Source organism: Rutilus rutilus, assembly GCF_951802725.1.
Source record: "Rutilus rutilus genome assembly, chromosome: 3".
Taxonomy (NCBI): domain Eukaryota; kingdom Metazoa; phylum Chordata; class Actinopteri; order Cypriniformes; family Leuciscidae; genus Rutilus; species Rutilus rutilus.
In genome coordinates this window covers 15,647,993-15,669,357 of record NC_140211.1, presented here as the reverse complement: position 1 = coordinate 15,669,357, position 21,365 = coordinate 15,647,993, and the positions used below count along the sequence as shown (strand labels likewise).

Sequence of the window (21,365 nt, the reverse complement as noted above, 5' to 3'; positions counted from 1 at the left end):
AATTTTTATTTAAACGGTCAACAGAAATAATCAAGGATGCAAACTAATAAACTTTTGTCTAATATCACCATTTTGAATTGATAATATACTGTATAATTTACGTGAATTGTGTCATGTAATTCGTAACTGTCAATGTGACGGGACAAGAAACATTAACAAAGCTGTTTTCATCATATTAGGCGTTACATTAAAATGAATTTGCACATATTGTGAATTCATTTAATAAGTTACTTAATTTTGCCATACATTTTGGTACCTCTGTATTTCTAAAACCCTTTGTAAATGTATGAAAAAACATTTATAAAAAAAAATATACATTTTAAATGTTAAAATGCATAAAATTCAGTGCGTCAGTACTACTCTTCATTGTAGGTCTTTTGAACTGTCTATTCATCAGAAAATCCTGAAAAAAAATTCTCACAAATAAATTACATTTTTAATTATATTCAAATAGAAAACAGTTATTTGAAATTGTAATACTATTTCATGATATTACTGTTTTTACTGTATTTGTGATCAAATGCTACCATGGTGAGCAAGAGACTTTTCAAAAACATTAAAAAAATCTTACAGACCCCAAACTTTTCAACGAAAGTGATTTGAAGATGGTATTAAAATACCAACTTTGGAAAAGCAAACCTGAAATAATCTTGATGTTTGCAGATAGCCATGTTGTTGTGCTTCTGTGTTATATTTTGATGTGAAACGCTAAAGGGAACATTTTTGCTGAGGTTCGTGCCGGCTTTCCAAATCAGATCCTGCAGACCGTTATCCTAATATGACCCGAATGCCAACTTGAATGTACCAAACACGAGTACCAGACATGTTTTGTTTGTTTCATTTCTCTTTGTGTCTCTCTTTGTTTCGCAGAAATGGTCTTGGCCCATCTAAGGAGGGGGAGGCTCAGTACTCTGTTGTGCACTGTACTGGCTACATCAAGGCCTGGCCACCAGCTGGTATGTACACAGACACGCTCACATCTCTTTCAGTTCAAAGCCACTGAATCAGAGAGAAACTAACAAATATAAAAACAATTCTGAGAGACCCAAACAAATACTCACACTTGACGACAAGATCCTGTTACTTAATATTAGGTAATGCATTAACTAACAATGAGGAATACATTCAATCCAATACAATGGTTAAAATGGCTAATTTCTCTGGATTTAACCAGTGTAACGTCCCGCCTCAATGCATCGACTTACTACTTCCGGCAAGATTGTGAAGTGCGCATTTGATGGACCATTTACTATCCCATGAGGCCACAGAAGGGGATTTATTTATGGAAGTAAAGCAACACAAATGATGTTGGTAGGTCACGTGACAGTGACAACATGGCGGATGTAATACGTCTGAATTTCATTCATACTACCCATATTTATACTATATAGAGTGTACTTTTTTAACGGTCATGAAATAAATTCAAATTCAAATGTAGTACCTACTCAGATAGTATGTGACTTCGGACGCAGCGTGAGTCTCATGATAAAATGTTATAGCATCTAGCACATCACTCTGTTTTGAATATACGACCTCTAGTGGCGAAAATTACATACTGTGCTTTTAAATGTTAGTTTATGTTAGTTCAGGTCCATTAAATAATATTAACAGATACAACTAGTTGCTTATTAGCATGCATATTACTAGGATATTGGCTGATTATTAGTACTTATAAAGCACATATTAATGCATTATTCTGCATGACCAGATTCTACATCCCTTAATCCTACCCAATACCTAAACTTAACAACTCCATTACTAACTATTAATAAACAGTAATTAGGAGTTTGAGGCAAAAGTCAGTGAGAAGTGTGACCTAAAAATGTATTAGTAGATGTTGAAATGAACATCAGCTTTTCCTTGTTAGTTCATGTTAACTAATATAGCTAACTCATTTTAACAATGTGTTCCCGATACATGTAAATGAACTGGCTCCAAAAAAGATTAATTGAATCATGTAATTTTTTATGTTAAATATGACTTAATCAGTATCAGAATCATGAGCAGATGTATTGAGGAACTCACAATCTGAATCCTCGTGGCAGACACTGAACATGTGTCTGAACTCCTTGACCTACTAGAACTCTGGAATTTGGTGTTAAATTCTGTTAGAATCCTCCGGTCCGCAGAACTGTCTGGAGTTTTGGATGACTCCCATATGACACTGGCACGCATGATCCCCCCCAGCCTGCAATTCCTATTAGTACAACAGCACACTTGATTTTCAGCCAGTATTGTCATATTGGAATGTGGTGATCTAAGCAAAGACTTATCATTTAGATCACACTGAATGTTAATCAGTGCATTAAGCGCTCTGGCCACACCAGATGTTCCTAATGGATTGTTGATCAGTTTCATATCATTCGCAAAACACATTATGTGCTCTTTATTACTTTATTATTATATGCGACCAAATTAATCCTGTCTGCTTGTATAATGTCAGTTTTTGCCAATTAAAGGCAGTAAATTAATTCAAAGCATCGGTGCATCTGTCTGTAGTATGCAGCCTGTTTGTAGAGAAGGTTTTTTTTCCTGAATGTCATTTATGCAGAGTAAACAGTGATATATATATATATATATATATATATATATATATATATATATATATATATATATATATATATACATACATACAGCTGCTCCTGTTTATTTGTATTACAGAGTCATTCGTTTTGCAAACTAGTGCTCCTTGCAATGCCATGCGCCTCTGATGAATTGAGTTGTGTTTTACTCAAGGTGACAGTTTGCAGTATGAATGTGGGAACAGACCATGAAATAGTGGCAATGAGACTATAAATTTCCCATACTATATATGTATTATTCTGTAAACATTTATAGGTTGCCTTTGCTGGATGTGCATAAAAACAAACATACAGTCTCATGAAGTCTTATGAAGTGATTCTTTAAATTAATTGCCCAAAATCACAAGTTACTGGTTTAAAACCATCTAACCTTGAGAAATCTATCTGCCATCGAGTGCAACAGTGCCTGGCCACTTCTTCAGCATCCTTGGTTTCAGAAGTATTTTTTCCCATTAATTTTTCCTATAGGGATTTTTTAAAAGTCTTTGTGAAAGAGTTATAAGCCATAAACCTAATCAACCCGTTATGAGGTGAATCACAACATTACAAGCTTTTCTGATTGGTGGAGATTTCAGGGCATAATCAATGTCGGTTTTCACCAGGGATTCTCCTGTTTAATACTGTCATTTAAAAAATATGTTAAAATAATGTGGGCTAATGGCTTCAACAAAAGCATGTAACATCAATTAACAGCCCAGTAGGTCTGTCTTAAAAGGTTCATACGTTATTGGTCAAAATCAATTCCTTTTATAGAGATTTTTTTTTTTTTTTTTACTTCCGCCATCTATTGCACTCTATTGGCTGGACAAACCAATAGTCCCACCCCTCACTCAGATGATTGGTTGACCCACTTTTTTTGTATAAAGCTCTTTTGATGATAAAATAAGCTAAAAATAGCGTGAAGTGTGAAAAACATTAAAAACTTTTTATAGCCATCTTATAAATTGTGAAAGTATTATAGGTATTTTGCTTCTTTTGTTCTTTCTCACTCTCTCATATTTGATTTTTATCTTCTTTGAGTCATTCACAAAGACCCTTGTATCCTGAAAAGCTTTTTAGCCATCAACCGTAATGAGGTCAAAGCAAAAAAGGAAGTGTGTCAACGAGAAATCGTTAATGTAATTAAAAAGAGATTAAACACTTTGTTTTTGCTTAAACAAAAGTCCAGGCCAGAAATCGATCCTCCGCCCTGATCTCCATCTGCCGTGACTTCGTGTAGCGTTTACTACAGATAAACACGGTATGGCAACGTCCAAAAACAACCGCCTTGCTACTGGTTTTGGACAAATTAAGTAAATCATTACACATAAAAGAAACTCCTGATGACTCAGGGAGACATTGGCAAAACTGTCAAGCAGATGTTATTAGTGGGATCGAAAACACATTTTGCCCAAAGATTCCCAAACAGGTCCTTGTGTTGTGTTGCAAGAGTCCGTCTCATTGGAAAAAGGAAGTACGAACAAACAGTTTAGTCATCAGGACAACGCTAGAGCCAGCCGAACTGTTAGTATTTCAGATCTCTTCACATGTTTTCAGTGTGACATCAGTGTTTGTTCGGGAAAAATTACTATTCTTGTGTACGTGTTTTTTCAGGCATGACTATTCCGGATGAAGATACGGAAGCAGGTCAAACCAGCAAATACTGCTTGGTTGCGATTGGAAGACTGCAGGTATGTATGCCAACCTTAAATGCATGGATATCTGACATACTGTATAAGGCAACAAAAACATGGGTATTATCAACAAACTAGAACACCCCATCAGCCGCATAGCAACATATTAGAAAGGCTCCACAAAACCCTAACAAATGGATTGGATGAAAACTGGTCAATGAGTTGAACAAACGCCACCTAAAATGAGTGTCCGCTATAAGATTTAAAAATTTGGCAATTATTATTGACAGGAGAAGGTATATTCTGATGTTTACTGTGTGCAGAATTTTCCAAACTTATCGGAACATGAAGTTTGAATCCAACCCAAGCCGATCTGAGAAAGCGGCGGGTGCATTTCACCACAGGGTGTCAGTGTTCGTCTAAACTAGTGACCGTGACGTGTATGAGAACAGATGAATAACATCAGTACAAACCACGAACATTTATTTATTTGGATTAAAAATTATAATCATTCTGTGTCTTTTTTTATGTCAATCTTTTCACCATTTACATGTTTATGCCCAAAATGCTATAATATTCAAAGCAGTTGACTCTCATTCTCCTCTACGCTGTGTACATTATTGATTAAATAGCCTAGCCTATTTAACATCGTTACAGGCACCTCGCGAGCATTCATTCATTCAACTATTTTAAAAGACTGGAATAAACACCAGCGCACACAAGCAATCCTTTTAATAGTCAATTTCATTTAAAAATGTAAACCCAACAAGTATGAAATGTCAGAAAGAGAAAAAAGCGGTTAATGAGAAGACGAGCATATAGGACTGCTGCAGCTTAGTGGATAAATATATTTAGCCTATTTATTATTCAGAACGCACAGTTGGAAAATATATTTATAGGAACATTTCAGCAGGCTCGAGATAATTAATACAGAGATCATTTTTCATTGTTTTAATCAATTGGCAGCCATAAAACACAGTAATAATCTGCATTCTCATGTATGAACACTCGAACCGGAAACTCCCGATATGTACTAACTAGAACGTGGAAGTAGTTGCGCAAGTAGTCCATTCCAATAAGAGAGCCCAATGATCTAAGGTGCATTTATCTTTGATTTCAACTTGTTTGTGAATATAATTTATCTTGATGAGTTATGAGTCTGGGATTTCAAAATTTAAGTAATACTTTGCACAGAAGAAATATTAGGATATGTTGATTCTGTCATTTATCAAAACTTATATTTCTTGGCACATGATATTTCTGGGAACTTAATTCATCTGTCATTATAAAAAAGTACCTCGTCAGCTCTCATATAACAAACTCATTTGTTATACTCAAGTGTCACTGCGGAAAAGTATTTCTTGCTTTAATAAATATCAGCAACTTTTGAGTACTTAAAGGTGCACTATGCAGGACCAAAAATAAAGTGTAGACTCATATAAAAATGATGGCTCTTAATCATTATTTATGATCCATTAGAAGTGTGTGATGGTGTTTGTGTCTACAGACTGTTTTTTATACACGCACACAAACAGTGACTAAAATATTTTAAACAGTAACTGAAAATCCTGCATGGTGCACCTTTTATGTCTAATGTCTAATTCATTTATTTTTATATATCTTGCATGATTTATTTAAATGTGATTTTTCTTTTCAATAAATACTTTCCCACACCTTCATCTGTATAGACAACTAACTCTATCACAATTTCACGACAGTGTGGTGTTACAAAACATGCATCTGTATGTTTGATCACCCTGACCATCTGTTGTGTAAAGATCCATTCATCTTGTCCCTCAGGTGACCAGCTCTCCCGTTTCCATGGATATGAACGGACTCTCTGTGCCAACGGAATTCCTTTCCCGTCACAACTCGGATGGCATTATCACGTTTGTGGACCCTCGTTGCATCAATGTGATTGGCTACCAGCCTCAGGTCATTTTGATTAAACGTATAGCATTATATTATTGCACAGTTACAAATTATTAAGGCAGTGTTTTGACAGTATTTATGTCCTATTTGTTTATTTTTGATGCATATGACCTTAATCACAGATTCATTTTCTGAATGATAGAGAACAATGGAGGCTAATCACCGCTTTAAATAGTCAAAATGTTCGAGTCATTATTCATTATAACACTGATGCTGTCTGTTCCTTATGTTTAACACGTACTAAGAGCTCATATAAATCAAGCATTCATATGACTGTTCATTTTAATTGTTTACACAGGATCTTCTTGGTAAAGACATTCTAGAGTTCTGCCATCCAGAGGACCAGAGCCACCTGCGAGAGAGCTTTCAGCAGGTACGTCAACCAGACCACACCAAACACCTAATGGTGATCTGGTCTCTCCCCCACCCCCCACACACACACACACACACACACACACACACACACACACACACACACACAGAGAGAGGTTTGACAGTCAGCATCATGACTATCAACTATAGGAAAGAATCATCATGAATGAGATCTCTCACTGTTTCTCTTAGCCTGTACAGATGAGATGCATGTAGAGATAATGGAGTCACATGGGGGTGACTTTGACATTGAATTAGCAAAACATTAAGGTTAAAAGTCTTGTTTTCTTTGAGAACTTGTCAAGACTTGTACTTGGGAATATTCTTATGAACTTCTCAGAATGTATCTTAAGGAATTTCTTAACGTCTTAAACACATTTCAAAGTAAAATAACTGGCTGTAGCATTGTTTCTCGGAGAAACGAGTATGTGAACTTAGCATGTTTCATTTTACATATTACATAAACACATTATTGTTTTTTATGCTTTAGTACAGTAAAAAATTACGTAGAGCACTTACTTTAAGAACTTTTTCCAGAATTGCATTTAGGAACATTTATACTTAGAATTTATCTTAAGAAATTTCTGTATCACTTTAAAATAAGGTTTCATTTATTATATTAGTTAGCATGAACTAGGCTTGCACAATTAATCGCAATTGACATGAAATCGCACTTAAACCGATTTGGCTTATCGGCATTTTGAAATTGCAAAGGCTTTGATTTAATTTTTTTATGCGCAGCTTGTCATTGAAGTGCGGCTCTGTAAACGCTGCTCCATCATGAAAGCACTGTGAGTTTGAGTCACTTATAACGTGCATTTGAAAAGCAACACGCGTCCAACATCTTTCCCAACATGAGAAGCATTTATGAACCTCTTGTCCAACAGAAGACAACATTTAATAACATACTTTTACTCCAAACTCACTTCATAACGACAGTTGAGCATCCTTCTGTGAGTGGATGTGGCTTCTTTCACAGAATAAGGCAGTCATGGGTGTTTATAAGTCATGTTTAATCAATCAAAGCATTTCAGTCTTCTGTTTATTCAGCTACAGCAATAGTGTGATGCCCGATAGGGATTTCCTGGAATGATTATTCCAGGAAATGATCATACTTCTGTGTGGGGCATATTTGGTGTGTCTGCGTGAGAGCGCCCTCTGGTGTTCAGATGGAGCAGCATTTACTACCGATCAGCCGTGCTGCACTGACAAGCTACGCATAAAATAATCACAGCCTTTGCCAAATCGCAGCCCTAGCATGAACAAACAATGAAAAATACTTCTAAAGTATTTTATTAATCATAGTTAATGTTAATTTCAATAAGAGGAGAATTTCAGGAGAAACATCCAAGACAAGGCTACATAACTGAGAACTTGATTGTCTCCAAAGCTATGAAACGGCAACCTCTGAGCTCTGGGGTGACATTGTGTGAACTTTACTTGCCAATAAAAACAAATTCTTCTCAACACGCCCAACAATCCTTAGCTTCCCCTCTCCAGTCTGCAGTAGGAAGTGAACGCAAGTGCTGTTTGGTTAGTCATTCAGTACCAGTAGCTGCGGCTCTCCTTGGAGTCAGATAATAGGTGTTGATTGGCCACCGCCGAGAGTCCGCCGAGTACCTGTGGAGTATGGCAAAGGGTGGCTGAGTGGTCGCTTCCACGGTTTTCACCATTTCATCTGTTGGATTTTGTCTTTCTCTTGTTGTATCACTTTGCCAATTAAGCCACAAGCTGGTACTCCACACTGGTCTTTTTGGCTTCACCTCTTACTCTTCCTGTCGGGTCAAATTTTTTCCTGCTCTCTTCTTCATCCTTCCTCTTTATCTTTGGTCTTTTACAAAAACTCACTACCTTTGTTTTATCCTGCTCTTTATTCCCCCTAGCTTTCAGTCCCTTTTTCTTTGCCTCAAACTTCCTGTCAGCCATCATCAGTATTCTCTTCACATCCTTATATCCACACACATTTATGCCAACCGTGTGTGTGTGTGTATGTGTTGGTATTCCATCCCAGGGGATGATATTGTGGGCACTTGAAGGTGGGCTTTACTCCCTAGATGATTGTGCCCTCTATATTACGTGCTCCGCTTCTTAAAAGACCCTCAAATCCCCCGCCTCGCTTTTCCCAGAAGGCCAAGGTTGAGTGGTCAGGTACGCCACAAAGAGATTTGTCAAAGTACTTTCGCCCGTTTCTCTGCGTAGGTCTGTTGACGGCTGATAAAGAACCCTTTGGCTGATATCCAGAAAAGCCTTCAGATAACTAGACTCCTTCGAAACTCGAGACCACACATATACGTTGTCGTGCAAAAGCAAACGTTCACATAGACACCTGTTTCTGAGTCTTATCTGTGTCTTATCTTGTACTTTTGAAGCCAAGTGGAACAAAAGCCGACAATTTATGCGTAGCGAGACGGTGAAAGGCGGGAGATTTGTGTTATTCTTGGCCTGTAGTTTCGATATTAAGTCCCGGCAGATGTCAGAGGCTAGAACAATATACATTCACTGGGTGGCTCAAAATCATTTGATTTTGAGGACTACTGGATTCTTACTTGACAGATTCTTTACCACGTGAAGATGAAGAGACCATTTGTCATAAAAGAATGAAGAATGCAATCCATAGAGAGAGATAAATCTAAGATCCTGCCCTGATATATCACAATCCAGAATTCCCTGGTTCCCTGGAATTCCCAACTTAAGCTTTAAATTGACCTTTTAATACACATTCCTGTTTTTTTTATTTTTTTGATCTAATCTGATTTAATAGCACTTTGATATTAAAAAGTTTTCCCTATTTGGTGGAAACCACAAATCCCTATTTTTCAGCGTCCCACCTTCAACCTCCCATCTTCACTCTGGTAAATGTTCACAATCCAATCAATTGCAGATGGGTAAATCACAGCTAGGGAGGCACATTATATCTGTGGTCATGTGACTTTAGTAAAATAATAAGCTGATGCATTTAATATTTAATTATAGGCAAATGGTCATGGGACATCACATATATTCTAATTGGCCTACCTATTTTTAAACCCAAATGAAATAAAATGTTTACTCGGATCCTGTAAGATTTCTCCCCCCCCCCCCCCCCCCCCCTTTGCACCCAGGTATTTTGTTGCTTTTTTTTATCGGTGTTATTTTTGTATTATTTATATCCTATTTTAGTGTTCATTCATAGTTTAATAACTTTTAAAATTTATATTTCATCATTATAATTATAATAAAACTTTTTTATATTTTAATTTTAATTTCAGTTTTAGTGTTTTGTTATGTGCTTTTGTAATTTTTCCCCCCAATATTTTTATTTAGCTTTAATTCAGTTCTAGTAATTTTAGTACTTCAACTTACTTAACTTAGTTGCCAAAGTAACATTTCTCCTTTTCATTTAAGTTTTTGAAGTTTAATTTTTATTTCATTTAATGACATTTATTTTTAATTGTTTTATTTTTAGTTCTAACACTAACAACACTGTTTGTTGTGCATAGGCATGTATAATTTCTTTAATCCAGTGGTTCATTGTAGGCATACATTTGCTAAATTCAGTTGTTTTCTGTTGTTGCATCGGTTTTAAAACTAAAAGCCGTTTTTCACTTCACATTATTATAAGGTGAACATATTTTTTGTTATCAGTCTCAAAGAATGTAGATTTATATCTATAATTAACCAATTTATCTGTTATTGGCTTCAAAATGTAAATGATTATCAGTATTGGCTATAATTTCCATAGTTGTGCTTTACATGACATGATTGACATTGATGTTTCCCAATGTATTAAACTCTATGTAGTATGGAAACTGTAAAGCTTTGAGAACACGCTCAGTAAGGTTTTTTACATTCTGTGATGTCTAAAAGCAATCACCAGGATGTTTCTCTATGTTATACATGTGCTTACTGTTTACTACGTACACTTCCCAGTACTTACTACCAAGATGTCTTACTACCAAAAATTGCCCTTCAGTGACTTCAGACACTCTTATAATAAAGCTTCCAAAAAGAGGTTTTCGTTGCAATGCAATAGAACTATTTGGTTTTCCAAAGAACCTTTTTCTTAAAGAACTTTTTTTTTTTTTCTTCGTGTGAAGGACATTTGAATAATCTGAAGAACCTTTTTACACTATAAAGAACCTTTTGTGGAATGTAAAGTTTCCATGAACATTAAAGGTTCTTTAGACCCATTGATGCCAATAGAGAACCTTTATTTTTAAGAGTGAGTAAATAAAAAACGTAAATGTCCAAACAGCGCAAGGTGCTTCTGTTAAGAGGTGCGTGTGAGTCATGTGACCTCAGGTTTGGTTTAGCGTTGACACTATGAACTCTGGGTTCTGTTTCAGAGGATCTGAAAAAAATGTTTGTGTCTTTCCCTCCCTCCTGAGATTTCTCAAGGCTAAAGGGAAAGTGGCCTCTTGTCGCCAAGAATAATATTCCATATCCTCTCCTCTCTCAAAGCAGGATATACATCTAAAAAAGTCAAGGTTCTCTTTATTTTCTTTTAACTCACTGTATTTTTTTTTTTTTTACTCACTTGAAGTGGTGCCGGCTGTGCTGTTTGTTTAAGAGAGCCATTTTCGGCAGATACTTTATAAGGTTTTTGAACTTTTGAAGATCTTTCTCGTTGTCTTTCATGCTCTGTTGAGTGGAAAGTTGTTTTCTCTGGGCACAGCTTTTTATTTAAAACAATCTCTGTACTTGGATGGGCAAACATTGCTTTAAGTGACAATAGAGGTGACTGTGTGGCGAGCATGTGGATGCAGTCCAGAGGCCGACATTTGCTCGAGATGAGCCAGTCTTGTTCCTCATACAAATGTTTTTGCATCCGTAATGTGAGGAATACTCCTCCTCATGTGTTGCTTAATGGAGTTCTGAAAGGGAAAACCCCATTTATGCATCCGAGATAAACCAATGATGGTAAACGTTAGTCGTTGATGTTGTCTGTAGAGGGGTTTGTTTGTCTTCTGTATTTAATTATTAATATAATGAACTTGCATAAAGCATGTCAAATTTTAATGTTCTTAATTCCTAAAGCCAATTTGTGTTCACATTTGGCACTTGACTAGTCTTAATTTAGGTTTCTGGCGGGGTACCTTAGTAATATATTTGGTATTTGCTTTAGGAACCGATTGGTCAGATTTAGCTTATTCCTTATGTCGAGCATGGAAATAAAGATCCAGGTATATGGTTGCACCAGCTATTCGTAAGTTCTTACATGAACTGGAACATAAAGTCCACACTAGTCTTTGTAACTAGCTAGTTTGTAACTAACTCTGTCCAGGTGAAAATTGTAGTGCGTAAACTTATTTGTTTATAATTGCCAAGGCAACATTTCTAATTTTCATTTACTTTAAGTTTTTTAACTAATATTTATATTTTATTTTATTTTAGCTTTACCTCAATTAACAGAAATGTTTTTAATAGTTTTGATTAATGATAATAACCCTGCTTAATTTGGTTGCACCATTAGTTCTAAAGGCAGAGCGTATCAAGTTAGGTCGTAAGGAAAATTAAATGCGTAGTTGCATATTATGTCTTTTGCCTTCAGTAATCCAATAGCATCCTTTAATTTGTGAGCAGAAGTCGTTTAAATGCTGTGAATTTCAGTTTATCCTGCTTAGGTTGATTCTATCTTTTGCCTCACATAACTAACAGTAAAAATAATTTTCCATTAAAATACGAACATTACTTAGTGATAAAATAATACGTATTTTATATGTTAATGACATTCAGAAATTGTATTTGAAATGAATAAGGAGCAGTAAATATATACAGATACAAAAACGTGAGCGGAGCGATGCACACACAGGTGCACTCAAGCCGCAAGTCATTTATTCACATAATGTTCTCTCTCTTATCGTAAACGATTGTAAATGTCAACATCATTATATGTCTAAAGGATTAAAGTCAGTCAGGTCAAATATGAGCTTATTGATGCAATTTGATCACTCTACAGTCTTGCACATTTAAATTTCTAAGATGTAAGTGCATGTGATTGTGAATTGATGTTCCCTGTCCTCCCGTGTTCTTCTGATGCGTTTAGGTGGTCAAGCTGAAAGGGCAGGTTCTCTCAGTCATGTACCGGTTCCGGATGAAGAACCGAGAGTGGATGCTCATCAGAACCAGCAGTTTCACCTTCCAGAACCCTTATTCAGATGAGATCGAGTACATCATCTGCACCAACACCAATGTCAAGTATGTCCAAACTTTTTGTCATCCCTTTAAAGGCTGTTGCAATAGATTTGTCATACGTTGTTTGGAACAACTAAAATCCTGACTGATAATATTATTCCAAATATTGATACCCTAAAATTTTGGCAACTACAAATATTTGGCTGAAAATGAATTTTCAGTTTTGAGGGCCGAAATAATTGACCGATATGGTCAATTAGCTTTTCTCCTATGGGGCGTCTGTGTCTATTATGTACACACAATGTGGATAAACTACAGCAAGCTGTGTGGAAGCCAGGGCTGGGTTGACAATATCGATATCTTGTTTTAATGGATCTTCATTTTGATGAACCGGTGCTGTTTTCCGTTGATGCATGAATAAAACATCACTAAACATTATTTGTAGTGTGCCTACCATCCAGTAATCGTACTGAAATGTATCATGTCTCATGTAATTGCTACAGCAGCGTTTTAGCTGCATAAAGACTTCAATAAAAGGGTTTGTCAGCAATATAATGTCACATTTACCTCAGGAAAGTCATTCATTGTCCACAGCTCGATTAGTCAGCTAGAGAAAAAATCATCCAGAGAGGAGCATTTTTCTAAATATATGCACTATATTACATTATCATTATATTTTTACTTAAACTGTTGTCTTCATTATTTAATGTAAGTTTGAATAAATCTGTCTTGAAAGTTTTTATTACAGCCACCATTTAAATGTTCATATTTCAACAACAAATTTGAGTAGAAACCTAATTATATATAATTAAAAAAATTGAAATATCTGTGTACATATTTTTAGTGTTAATTATTACATTTGATTAATTAACTGATTATTAAATAAACTTTCTTTTTGGTTTCAGTTCGGCTAAATGAAAACATCAATTTTGTTTTCAATCTTTAGCTAAAATGTAGCTAAAATGGTTTTGGTGCATCACTAATTCCAAACAGGTGCTCTTCTTCTTCTGACTGATGGTTTTAGGTAATTTCTGTAATTAGCACCAGTCAGACACATCCATGTGACCTGCCTCGAGACATTTGGTCCTCTGGCATCAGGTCTGAAATCAATACCATTTATTCTCCTTCTGTTTAACACTTTTGAAATATTTGCCTGTTCAGCTGGTGTTGGCAGAATGGGCTTGATTTATGCCCACATTAGTTCTGTGAACTTGTAGATATGCATTTAAAGCAGGTTGTATATAGTTTGCCCTCAGGTGCTACTTTGGATCTTTATTTATTTATTTTATTTTTTTTGTCTTTTAGAATGGGCTTATCTAAGGACATGGTCCAGCGAGGAGAATATAGTCACCAAATGTACTTTGAAAATAGAAACAGAAACATTTAGTTCGCCTAATCTAACCTGTCAATGCACTGTTACAAAACATAACCTGGCCTGTTGTCAGCTGGCTTCTGAAGCTGCTTTCCTCTATCACTATTGACTGATTGTTGCATTTTGTCCTCTCGTGGCAGTTGCACTGAACTTTCAAATTGGTCGTGAAGCAGCTTTTATCCTCCACTTGGAAAAGTGATTGAGTATGAATATATCCACAAAAACAATGACCGCCAATAGTTTTGAAAGCATAGTTGCTTTTCTAGGGCCAATTAACATACATTATTATAAAATAATCATTACAGAAATTTTTTTTTTTATAACCACCCGTTTTACTAAAATAATGTAAAGATTAACGCTTTAGAGGAGAACAGTTTTTGCGCTCATATATGATTAGCATACATCACATCCAGTCTGGTAGTCGCATCTAGCTGGAAAAGTTCAGAGATTTTAACGCACCTGAAGCTCAAGCTGAAGTTCTACTCTCCATTTGAAATTAAACCTCATAAGTGACTAATTTGGCAACACACTTTGATTAGAATCATTCCACTCCTTTTGTTGTTAAGCTAACAATGGGGGAAAAAAAAAAGCTCTGAAAGATTAAATAGTGAATAAAAGCAGTTGTTGTTTTTTTTACAAGGAATTCTTTACACTTTTCAGTACTACATGAGTGATATTTATAATTAGCATTTCTCTCTGCTTCATAATGAAGGCTGCATGCTACCTGCCTTTTGCTGATGCCTTTGCGTCAGTAGCATTTAAACGCTGCTTAAACAGCTCACTGGGTTTTGGAACAGAGCTTGTGTCTCTTTCTGATCCAGAATCAGTTTGAGGGAAAACTCTGTGAGAAAATACTATTGAACTTGTAGCATATAGCATAGCTTCCCAGTAATTAGCCGAGTTATGATGTATCATGAATACTGCTACATTTCTAGGTATTTTGAGGTATTTTGAGAAGTCAATTATGGGTATAGCTTGGAAAACAGCGGTTGCAAAGTAGCTTCCACAACACTGCTAATGAATTCTACTGAATTCGAGTCTGTTTCTAAATGGACATCCCCCTCTTCCATGGTCAATAAACCTTCTCATCATTTCATAATTTCCTTGCCAGTAATTCTCTTCACACAATGGAAAAAGAAGAAAGAGTCTTTGCACATCGTAATGTTTGAGCCCTTATTAGGTTCGCTGTGTGTGGAATAAGTGTTCATATCCTGCTCTCTATTTCCATGCTACTAAACACAGAAAACAAATGTGTCACCCACGAGAGAACCTGCTTTTTCAACAATTTTAGGTATATATTACAAAAATGCTTTAGGTATATATTTTAAAAATCAGTTTGTATACCAGTTATATTTGGGAGAGCATTGTGCTGAAATTAACTCAGGAATGCTGTAGCTAAAGTATTTTGATACCAATTTTTATATTTATGAGGATTTATGTCAATGTTTTCTGCAGTTTACAATACCTTTGAGAGTAGTGAGATTTTATTTTTTATTTTTTTACAGAAATGGATACTTTCATCCAGCATCATTAAATTGATCAAAAGTGACAGAAAAGACATTTATAATGTTACAAAATGATGTCTATTTCAAATAAATACTGAAGACTGGAGTAGTGGTGCTATAAATTCAGCTTTGCATCAAAGGAATAAATTACATTTTAAAATATTTTCGAATAGAATTTTGTTTTGTTTTAATTGTAATAATGATGTAGATTGTTTCAATCAAGTTAACAGTGTTTTACTTTATTTATTTTTGTTAGCAATCCACATTTTTAGCTTTTGGGGTGCTGCAATCCACATCCTTTGTGAAATAAGGTGTGTGCGAATGTTTGTGTGCCTGCAAACTCCTGAGTGATTGTGTGTGTGTGTTGTACTTTTGGGAGAGTGTGAATATATGGGAGACATTCATCACACATGGCATCAGCTATCCCAGACTCCCCAGTCCATGACACGTGGAAGAATGTTAGAATGAGTCACCCTGGGGGCGAGAAAGGCCGTTCTTTTAATAAAAAACTGAAAGGCAGATCCTCCTTAAAATGAAATTGGATGAAAAATGATCAGTTTTACAAAAATAACTAAAAATCCCAAATATTGCAAAATGGTGTGTTTAATAATTTTTAGACAGCAATAAAAGCAGATGAATGCCTCTTTTGAGCTTGTTGTAAGATTTTATAGCATGATGTGATTCTGAAGCAAGTAACTGCGAAATTCAGGGGAAAAATCCTATGACAGGAGGCAGTGTTTCCAGAACACTGTGATTGACTGATGGCAGATTGGCTTCTTTTTTTTTTTAAGGATAAACATTCAGTGAGAGAAACAAGAGAAAAATAATATTCACCAATAGGGTAAGAATAAGCTTAATTCTAGATAAGTTCTTAATACCTAGTAAATGTAAATTCATCTTATTTTGGAGACATTGAGATATTTTTACTGGAAAACAAGACAAATAATGATTTTTATAAAATAAAAAAAAAGCCAAGATCTTCTCTTGGCTGCTGATTCTGGTTTCCTGTCTATTCTTATTCTTTTAGATATTAGTGCTGCCTTTGACACTATTAGCCATTCAGTATTACTCGAAAGATTGGCCTGCATTGGAGTAGCTGATAATGTTTTACTTTGGTTTTCGTCTTATCTATGTGACAGAAAACAGTTTGTGATGATTAAGACTGCTCAATCAGAGCCTGTCTCGGTCACTCACGGCGTTCCGCAGGGGTCTGTTTTGGGTCCGCTTTTATTTATTATTTATATTCTACCCCTCGGTTATATTTTTAAATACAGGTAAAACTGAAGCCCTTCTCGTTGGATCTAGGTCTGCTTTATCTAAAGCTCAATCTTTCCCCTTGCTCATTGATAATTGCCCGGTTAACTTCTCTAGCCAGGTGAAAAGTCTTGGCGTTATTTTTGATGGTTTGCTTTCTTTTAGTTCCCATATTAATAATATTTCACGTACTGCATCTTTTCACTTACGTAATATTACTAGACTTCGTTCTTCACTTTCTCAACACTGTACTGAAGTTCTCATTCATGCCTTGGTTACATCTAGGCTTGATTATTGTAATTCCCTTTTATGTGAGATTCCGAAAAAACAGCTTCACAGACTACAGTTAATACAGAATTCAGCAGCCAGAATTGTAACTTATACACGTTCTTTTGAACACATAACTCCAATTCTTTACCATCTACATTGGCTTCCTGTTCATTTTCGTGTACATTATAAAATATTACTCCTTACGTTTAAAGCACTTCATAATCTGGCTCCTCAATATTTGTCAGATCTTCTTCATCTCTATACACCTCTTAGATCTTTGAGATCATCTTCTGCAGACTTACTGTCTGTGCCAAACTTCAAAATGAGTTCCTTTGGTGGTAGAGCTTTTAGTTGTGTGGCGCCTAAGCTGTGGAATGCATTACCCTTGCACATTCGCCAAATGGATTCAATTTCCTGTTTTAAAGTTCAGATAAAAACGTATCTTTTTAGAATAGCTTTTAATGAAATGATTGTATGATGTGTAGCATCGATGTGTTTGTATGTTTTGTACTTATTGCTTTGTTCTATATTGTAAGGTGTCCTTGAGTGCCTTGAAAGGCGCCCATAAATAAAAGGTATTATTATTATTATTATTAAGAGAGTGCGTTTTTGCAGTGCGCAGGCCAAGAAATCCCAGCATGAAAGTTATTTAAAAAAGGGCAGAAATAAACAAAGTTTTCCTCACATTAGGTGTCATTTTCTCCGTATTGACTTTGAGATTATGGGTAAATAATAAGAGCAGCAGGTACCAGTGAGATGAATATTCATGCACAGCAGTGCCAAGGTGAGACGGCAGCTTCAGGGCTCCAGACGTGCAAACTGCCTGCAGATAGACAGTAATGCTGTGGGTGAGAGAGGGCATGGAGAGAGGTAGAAAGTGGAAAGACACCGATAAACACTCACCCCTCAGACAGACGGTGTGGTAGGTAAGCAGATAAGATGTAAACCGCAGGAATAGAGCCAAATTCTTGGTGTCACAGACTGACGTGCTGTGTTTAAAGGAGTTGTTTAAGAAAGAGGCAATTCAGGCATTATTTTCTTTCCCTCATGTCATCCCACACCTGCATGCTGCTGTTGTTCTGTCTATATCTTCTCTGCACAATGAACGTTCATAATGACCACGTCTGTCAAGCTCCAAAAACACCATAAAAGTAGCTTGTATGACTTGTGCTCTATATTCAGGTCTTCAGACATCTAATTTAGGTTATTTATGCAAAATCCCCTGTGCGGCAGTTCTCAAATCTCATTCCTCATTCTATATATTTGAACAAATGAAAGAACCAGTGACATTTGCCATAAATTATGTCAGTCTCTGGGCAATTGCAAATGAGGTTTCAGAGTGTCTGCAGAAGGCAAGATTATCATTGAATTACAAGTCTCATTAAGAAGTCTCTTATTCTCACCAAGGCTGAATTTATTTGAATAAAATACAGTAAATACAGTCACTCTGTGAAATAATATTACAATTTAAATTGACTGCTTTGTATTTGAAAGTATTTTAAAATGTAACTTATTCCTGTGACGCAAAGCTGAATTTTCAGCATCATTACTCCAGTCTTCAGTGTCACATGATCCTTCAGAAATCATTCTAATACGCTGATTTGCTGCTCATGATAATACGTTTCTTCTTTTTTTTTTTATGTTGACTTTATTTGTTGTTGTGCTGCTTAGTATTTTTGTGGAAAACCGTGATACATTTGTTTCAGGATTCTTTGGTGAATAGAAAGTCCTAAAGAACAGCATTTATTTGAAATCTTAACATTAACATTAATTGTTATTAATTGTCTTTTGTGTCACTTTCAATTAATTTAATGCATCCTTGCTGAATGAAAGTATTACTGACCCCAAAGTTACACACACACAATATTTTTCAGTCTTTTGTTATATATATAAAAAGCTGAAACATATTGAAGGTTTTTGTTGTTGTTATATTGCTTGGCCTTAGTGACCAGCCATGTTTGTCTTCTAAGCAGGGTTGAATCATTGGGGTTCACCTGGGGTTTGAATCTATAGTCTTTGTGTTTACAGCTTTAACCGTAATGCCACACCACCACAAGACCTAGATACCCGTCTAGAGACATCTCCATATAAAGGACGTTGAGAAAAAACATCACAGAAAAAAAAATAGACCGATCATTAGTAACTCTGAAACAAAAGTTTAGATATTTTCTTACAGGCGCCAGACAGACACACAGATCACGCCACTGTCAAAGCTGCTGGACGAGTGCGCTGGATGAATGGATAGTATTCAGAGGTGCTGCACGGTGAACTTTTTTTTGTTTTGAGAGAACATCTGATACTATGATATAAAGTGCTGATGTATTATTGCAGAGTTATGTGCTTTTGCTGAGCAAAGGAGTGTACAAACTAAAAGAGAAATGCTCATGAAATGAATTGGGCTGACATCAAACCATAAATACAGTTTTGTATGGAAACCTAGCTGCAAAACTAAAATGCTGTTTGCCGAAGTTACTTATTCGTTCTTCAACCAGGCAGAAACTGATCCAGATGCAGGTTTTAGCAAAGATGAAAGTTTGTTTAGAATTATAGCATTATTAATGATCAATTATCATTAACTATAAATAATAATAATTAGCCTGTCAATCCGGATGAGACCAACATGACATTTGTGTTTTGAATGAGAGTGTGCTGGTGTTGTTTAATAAGCTTAACCATCAAGACTTAAAGCATCTAGAAAGAGCATGCTGTTAGCTCATCTTCACCAGTCATGCTTTAAGGGTGAACAACATGGCTGTTAGCGATGACTCAGAAAGACTGGTCAACTAGGATAAGTAGATTGGATTCACATTTTTTTGAAAATAATTTATTTAAATCTATTTTTAGCAGAGCAATTTGGAGATGCAGTTTAGAATTAATTCAAATAAATTCTCCCGAACCTATGAGTAGGGAGGATTTAAAGACATTTCTCGATGTTAGGCGGGCAGCAAACTTATAATTAGGCTTCATTAAGACCAAATAGTCAGTTAGTCAACCCAGACAACCCACCAACTAGCTGAAAAACAGAAATTCATACTGGTCCCTGTGTGTTTCAACAGAGATGTTGAGCTTCTGGAAATAATGAATCAGTGCATGTTCTTCTCTTGTCTCTCTTTTTTTCTGTGTCTGTCTGTCTGTCTCAATTTATATCTGTCTCTCTCAGCGTGCATGCATGGTCCAGTTTCGCGCTGCTTTCTCCTCCCTTGTTGCCATGACAACCGCGATCCGTCCTATAGGTTCAATTACACTCGCATCCACCGAGACTCTTCCCATTCAGAAACGTGTGGCAGTCACCCAAGCACAGGCGACACGTTACCGGCTCATGATTTCCCATGCCGAGATGAAAGTTCTGTGGCGTCCTTGTAATCGTTTTTCATATTTAGAGACACAGTGAGTTAATTGCAGAGGAAGGCAGGGGAGAGTTTGAGTTCCTGTGGAAACTTGGATGCTTGGATGTTTTTGCCTTTTTACATTTTTGCTTCAGTTATTCCCCTCCGTTCTTTCTGTTCTCAAGAAGTTCAAGTGTAGTTCAGTGTTTTGGGTTTAATCCATCTCATTCCACTGTTGGTCCAGGTGGCCTAGTGTGCTCTGCGCACATTTCAAACCGCTAATATCTGGGTCTGTGTGTGTTCTCATGGGCAATTTCCAACCACCTCTTGATATAATAGTTTTTTTTATTTTTTCAGGGTAATATGATTTCCTTTAGATAGGAAAAGCACCCCTTTTCATTTGCAGGTATATTTGAAGCTCCATGACACTTCGTATTGATAGTGAAACTGAACAAAGATATCTTATAATAAGAGCTTTGCTTCTCAGTGGGGAATTTCCATTCAGCTCAAAAGCAGCCAGAGAATCTGTTTTCCTTAGAAACACACCAGCTCTGTTCCAAAACCTAGTGAGCGGCCCACATAGGCAGGATTTTAAGGCATCAAAGATGCACGTTTGATGCAAAAGTTAGGCAGTGTGATTATGCTCAGACACCATTGCATGTGTAGTTTGTGCAGAGTGCAACCCCATAATGCATTGTGACAAGCTCTCCGTTTAGTCCACCCTAGTCCGTATTGGAGTATTACAAATACGTAGTCTACTGTCTACATTGGCAGCTGAATAGGCAGCATCCTAACTGAAATGGACCCTCATAAGTAACCCACTTGGTGCGCTCTAGTCTACATAGACAGCAACTCTTTCTTATTTAATGGGACGCACAAATGAAACTCTGTGGTTGGTTTCAATAACATTTGCTTTTAGAATGTACAGTCACATGAGAAAGTACACCCTTTTTTATCTGGTCTTTAGCAGGTCTTAAAATTAAATAAATAAAACCTCAGATGAAAGACAACACATGACATGACAC

At 36.1% G+C, this 21,365-nt stretch overlaps 1 protein-coding gene across 4 annotated transcripts in view; it reads left to right on the top strand.

The window, feature by feature from the left end:
- arnt2 (aryl-hydrocarbon receptor nuclear translocator 2) overlaps positions 1-21,365 on the top strand; it is a 73,960-nt gene that overhangs the window by 35,080 nt on the left and 17,515 nt on the right. For all 4 annotated transcript variants that reach the window (XM_084404521.1, XM_084404523.1, XM_084404522.1 and 1 more), the window contains 5 exons: positions 871-956; positions 4,176-4,252; positions 5,996-6,130; positions 6,426-6,500; positions 12,525-12,676. In XM_084404521.1, coding sequence (XP_084260647.1) covers positions 871-956; positions 4,176-4,252; positions 5,996-6,130; positions 6,426-6,500; positions 12,525-12,676 — 525 coding nt within the window. The remainder of the gene's footprint in view (positions 1-870; positions 957-4,175; positions 4,253-5,995; positions 6,131-6,425; positions 6,501-12,524; positions 12,677-21,365) is intronic.